Genomic DNA, 6,127 nt, shown 5'->3' with positions numbered 1-6,127 from the left:
GTTTATTTATTGTTGAGAAAAACCAATTTTGTTTTCTTTTTTGGGTGTGGTCCACAAAAACAAGACTTTATTTCTTTAGGAGCAGGTAAGTGTCCTTGGCCTGTGTTGGAGCTTGTTTGTTGGAAGTGTCTGTATGCTGTTTTTGACTGTCATTTGTGTTCTCTTGTAGGAGTTTATTTATTGTTGAGAAAAACCAATTTTGTTTTCTTTTTTGGGTGTGGTCCACAAAAACAAGACTTTATTTCTTTAGGAGCAGGTAAGTGTCCTTGGCCTGTGTTGGAGCTTGTTTGTTGGAAGTGTCTGTATGCTGTTTTTGACTGTCATTTGTGTTCTCTTGTAGGAGTTTATTTATTGTTGAGAAAAACCAATTTTGTTTTCTTTTTTGGGTGTGGTCCACAAAAACAAGACTTTATTTCTTTAGGAGCAGGTAAGTGTCCTTGGCCTGTGTTGGTGCTTGTTTGTGTTTGTTAAAAGTTTTTTTTTTTTTTTTTTATTCAAGTTTGCTAAACAAAGTGTTTGGGTTTTCCAGGATTGATCTGCAAAGTAGTGTTTGTCTTTCCTGGACTAGGTACTAAATTTCTTTTTTTTTTTTTTTTTTTTTTTTTATAAAGTTTTTTTGCATTAATATATGTTTTTTCTATCCAAATATTAAATTTAGTTTTATTTGCTTTTTATTTTTGCATTTTGGACATGAATTCAACACAGAAAAAATGTACGCTCCTGCAGTAAGTTGACACCACAATTGTAAAAACAGTTATTGTGTAAAATTTTGGTAAACTTTGAATTATTTTTTTTTTACATTTTTTAACATTCTCTCCAAAAAGTGTGTGATGTCAATACATATTGCGGCAGAAGCCCTACCTCCCCAACCCACGCCAGCACTCCCACCCCAACCGCCAGCCCCACAACCACAGCCGGCTCCTCATCAACCAAGGCAACGGAGGCGTGCTAGGCCACCAATTTTCAGAACCCGTGTCATACTTTTTGGGATGCCAGATGATGTGGTGGTGCGTAGATACCGGCTGCCACCACATCTAATCCTAGACACTCTCTCCATAATAGAGAGTGATCTGGAGTCTGAAATTCGGTATCCTACAGCAATACCACCATTGACACAATTCCTTGCAGTGTTACATTTTTTGGCCACAGGATCATTCCAGCATGTGGTTGGAGACCTGGTTGGCATGTCGCAGGGCCAGTTCAGTAAGGTCCTGCGACTTGTCTGCCAGGCTTTCCTCAAGCGTGTTAAGCAATTTATTGCTATGCCTTTGGATGTTGGTGCCCTAGATGTGGTGAAGCGGCAATTTGCGGAAGGTGGTAGTCGCTTCCCACATGTTATTGGGGTTGTGGATGGCACACATGTAGCTATTCAGCCACCAAAACATAATGAAGAAATTTATAGAAACAGGAAACTGTTTCATTCTCTGAATGTAATGGTTGTTTGTGGGCCATCCCTCCAGATCCTTTCCCTGAACGCAAAGTTTACTGGAAGTTCCCATGATGCGTATGTCATTAGACAATCAGGGATATGGCAGAGATTAAGATCAAGTCAACGACCAGACATGTGGTTATTGGGTGAGTTGTTGCTCAAATATTTTTGATAAAAAAAAAAAAACTTTTACAAATTTTTAGATCTAAAATTTTGCTTTTATTCCAACAGGAGACCGTGGATATCCTTGCACCCCCTGGCTCATGACTCCTTACCGTAATCCCAGGCCAGGACCACAGATGGCATTTAACTCCGCGCTTACTGCCACTAGGCAGCTGGTGGAGCGCACAATTGGTGTCCTGAAAGGGCGGTTTCGTGTGCTCCACCGCACTGGTGGCGACATCATGTATTCGCCGGAGATGGCAAGTAAAATAGTGGTCCTGTGCGCAATACTCCATAATATCGCGGTAAGGAGTAGTGTAGAGCTTCCTCAGGCAGAGGAATTGCCTGATGAGGAGCCAGGGGTTGTGCCACGCTTCGGTGGGGGGAGTGTGACACGGAGGGGGAGCCAAGTGAGGGCAAGAATTGTAGCAGAATATTTCAGGTATAGTGTTTATATATTTTATATTTGCCCAAATAATACAACACAGTATGCTTCTGTTTTATAAACCATGATTTCAATTTGTATGATCTTGTAAAGTGATTGGGTACGGATTTTGTGGTGTTGGAATGTGTAATTGTTTTTGGTTCAAAATCCAAAAACACGTTAAGCTTACAATGTTTATTTTGAAATTTAAATACTGTAATGTTGCTAAATAGTGTCCTTATTTGTTTTATATCATCAAATCCTGATTATGTAACCAAACACACAAACAAATGATACTCAATGTTTCACACTTTGTGACTGTCCAGCTGAATGATCACACGAACTGTGGTGAGTACACAGATATGTTTAGTATTTTTAACTAAAGTCTGTGTCTCTGTGTGTGTTTTGTTTGCTTAAATTTGTGTACCAAACATTTTAGCTTCTGCTAATGCGTTTTTACGCTCGTGCCAAATAACACTCTGCTTTTCACAGCATTGCAAAGATCAATAAAGTTATTAGAAATGACAACATAGATTTTTGACCAATCACATGCTAACAGACACTATAAATATATGCCCAAATAAGGAAAACGCCATTGCCATGATGCGTGCAGCACCGTTCACCAGGCGGGAGCTCCGCGTGCTGGTTGCGGTGATGGACCGCCGCGTAGGCCGCGTTGGGCGCTTCATCCCCAATCGGGTGAAGCGCGAGGCCTACGCGGAGGTCCGCCGCCTGCTGCGGACGCGAGTCCGCAGCAGGCGGACAATCATCCAGCTCGAAAGGAGGTGGAGTGATCTCCGTAGGCGGACTCCCGATTTGTTGGCGGAGATCCGCCAGCAAATCCGTGCGCTGCATACACGAAGTAAGTTACCTTACATGTGTTTTGCCCTAAATTGTGCTAATGTGTTATTTTCCAATTTTTGGCCTTCCGTAATTTATGTAACAATTGTTAAATACAATGAGCACTGCAGGGGAAGCATATGTAACATGTGCAGAGAGAGTAAGTTTTGGGTGGGGTGTGTTAAATCAGGTGCAAAAATTTGCAATGCTAAAATAAAGCAGCATGTATTTACCCTGGCCATAATTTTAAATTATAAAAAAAAAAAAAAACTCTCGGGACATGTTATATCTGCCACCCCTGCACTGCACATGCTTTTGGCCAATTGCCTACTAAATACCTGCTGAAAACCCCTTGGATTTGCAGACATTTTACAGTAAGTGGTAGGCTAATTGCAACCTGCAATGCCCTTTTATGGAAATTAGGACACTGTGTGTGGTTAGGTAAAACAGTACTGACTGTAGCAAAGTAACACCAAACAAGTGCATGTTTACAAAAAATAAGAAGCAGGCAGGAAATTAATCCACAATACTTGATCAGTGCAGGCTATATAATAAGGTGCCTTGAATAGTAATCTGGTGATGTTGCCGAGACCAATCACTATGACTCAATTGCCTAGATTAAGGAATGAGCTTCAAAGTTAAATTTTAGACTCATTTTGTTTGCTGTGGCCAACATGAAGAGGATCTTAACATGTTTGCTTTTCTTTGGAACAAAACAAAGAATTTAACAATGAACAGAACATTGATAAACCAAATTGATTACTATGTAATTTCTCATGTTTGAACAATTTGAACAATATTATCATTCTAGGACAACAACAACGGCAAAACTCCCCACCCCCTTCCCCTTCTCACTCCCCCTCCCCTTCTCACTCCCCCTCCCCTTCTCACTCCCCCTCCCCTTCTCACTCCCCCTCAGCTTCCCAGTCCCCCTCAGCTTCCCAGTCCCCCTCAGCTTCCCAGTCCACCTCAGCTTCCCAGTCCCCCTCATCTTCCCAGGCCCCATCAGCTTCCCTGGCCCACTCCACTTTCCATTCCCCTTCTCACCACACCTCTCCATCTCTTTCTGGGACCCCTTCTCCTCCTTCCCATACCCCTTCTCCTTCAAAATCAACATCACAATCTGAACCACCCTCACCCTCTATTGCTTTAACTTTTTCTCCGCCCCCCTTGCCCTCTCAATCAGACCCCCCCTCTGAAATTGCGGACCAAATCCAGCCTCCTTCCCCCATCCAGCCTCCTTCCCCAATCCCTCCTCCTTCCCCAATCCCTCCTCCTTCCCCAATCCCTCCTCCTTCCCCCATCCAGCCGCCTTCCCCCATCCAGCCAACATCCCCACCAAGTGAATGGGCAGAGGAAGCCCCTGCAGAACGTTCCGGGAGTCTGGATGTTGCCGTGGAAAGTAAGTATATTTTAATTTTGTAAAAAATGATTACCCACTTACACTTACAATGCCAAAACATGCAGTGTTGTACTGTTTGAATTCTTGGACCCTGGAAAAATATTTAAAAATTTCATCATGGTGTACATGTTGCCTTTACATATTTGTGAGTGTCATTATATGTACAGTGTGTATGTGTGCAATGTTTTGTGTGTCCACTCTAGGTTGACACTCATTAGGTAGCCAGGGTTGCCAGGAGAACAGGGTTTATATGTGTTACTTTTTCTGGGAAACAGTTAGACCTGAGTGGAGTTTAGTATGTTTGCCTTTTACACTTGGGCCTGTGTAGTCTGAATATTTACACTTAAAAATCACATGCTTCACTTTGTTATGCAGCCTAATGACACACTGTTTTTTTGTGTGAAAGTTACATTCTCAAAATTAATAAGTGCTCGAGTCAAACCTGTTTGCACTTATTTAGTAAGGGCAGCTTTCAGGGAGTGTGGGAATGCTATGATATGTTGGCCTTCTGAAGATGTGGATATGCAGTGTGATGATGCAGGACCAACCCCCTAAAAAAAAAAAAAAAATAAAACAACAAATGGGAATGAATGCCAACATGGTGTCACATTGACGAAGATGGTAGTTATCTTTAACATGGGATGTCGGACATAGCAACCAATAAGATTATACTTAAAAAATTGGGATCCACTTCTACAATATAATAATCATATTTTTGCTTGATTGCTATGGGCAACGTTCCATCTTAAATATAACTCACATAGTAGTAAATGTAACACATGGTCTGGAACACTTTAAAATCTGATAAAAAGGCTGAGCAGGCTTGTGTGTTCTGCTAATGATTGTACCATAAAACAGCCAGGATGTAGTAACTTTGCCATTAAAGCAGGCCTGTCCAAACTGCGGCACTCCAACTGTTGAGAAACTACACATCCCAGCATGCCCTGACACAGCTTTGCCATTCCCTGACCACAAAACTGTGTAAAGGCATGCTGGTATATGTAGTTTCACAACAGCTGGAGTCCAGCAGTTTGGACATGCCAGCATTTAAGTGTGCTTTGCGCCTTGCTTGGCTAATAAGTAATGTAATTAAGTTATTAATGTTTGTGTTGCATCTTAATTTCAGATGTTGCAGTTGGAGATCCCACAAGTTTTTCAGGGATACTTTACACCATGCGCCAACACCTGCAAGGAATGATGGATTGTGTGGACCATTTGCAAAAATTTGCTTGAGTTTTATTCTTTGATTTAAAAATAAAAAAAATTATTAACAAATAAAAAAATAAAAAAGTGGATTAAAGTTAACCGGGTGTTGTGTTTATTAATGCAAAAAAGGATCAGCAGATTGGCAGGCAGAATTTGTTTTTAAAAAAAAATTACACACATCTAACGTTACATTTTTACCCAAAAAAAAAGGAGATTATTGTGTTAAGAAACATGTAAACACCTTCATTCACAAACAACACCTTTAAAAATTAAAAAAGTGAAAAAAAAAAAAAAAAATTTTACACTTTGACATGTTGATGGGCAATTATGGCAACAAAGTGTTAATTTTTTTTTATTCTCAGACTTAATTGTTTTGGAACATTATCAATCATTACACTAATTGGGTTCGTAATTGAAAAGGGCTTGTGGTCTTTAAAAGGAAAGGTGTAATTGCACTTAATAGGCCAAAAAAACATTTTTGTGCGTTTTACCTTAAAAGTGTGCACTTTTACGCAAAACTTTGTAAATATACTCAAACTTAGTATTTTTACGATTAAGTATGTGTTATTGCGATGATTTCGCAATGCTGCGATGGTTTCGCATTACTGCGATGTCATTTGGCGTACGCCCACTTTGTGTAATACTGCGTGCGAATTTGCAAAAA

At 40.6% G+C, this 6,127-nt stretch overlaps 1 protein-coding gene across 1 annotated transcript; it reads left to right on the top strand.

The window, feature by feature from the left end:
- The first annotated feature begins 1,038 nt into the window (after positions 1-1,038).
- LOC135028936 (putative nuclease HARBI1) lies at positions 1,039-5,544 on the top strand. The gene is made up of 5 exons (XM_063953813.1): positions 1,039-1,575; positions 1,661-2,033; positions 2,342-2,363; positions 3,667-4,257; positions 5,384-5,544. The coding sequence occupies exons 1-3, from the start codon at positions 1,185-1,187 to the stop codon at positions 2,343-2,345; spliced, it is 768 nt and encodes a 255-aa protein (XP_063809883.1). The 5' UTR covers positions 1,039-1,184; the 3' UTR covers positions 2,346-2,363; positions 3,667-4,257; positions 5,384-5,544.
- The last annotated feature ends 583 nt before the right edge of the window (positions 5,545-6,127 follow it).

The sequence above is a fragment of the Pseudophryne corroboree genome, chromosome 1 (assembly GCF_028390025.1).
Source record: "Pseudophryne corroboree isolate aPseCor3 chromosome 1, aPseCor3.hap2, whole genome shotgun sequence".
NCBI lineage: Eukaryota > Metazoa > Chordata > Amphibia > Anura > Myobatrachidae > Pseudophryne > Pseudophryne corroboree.
The sequence above is the reverse complement of the archived record's forward strand: the minus strand, read 5'-3'. Positions and strand labels throughout refer to the sequence as shown.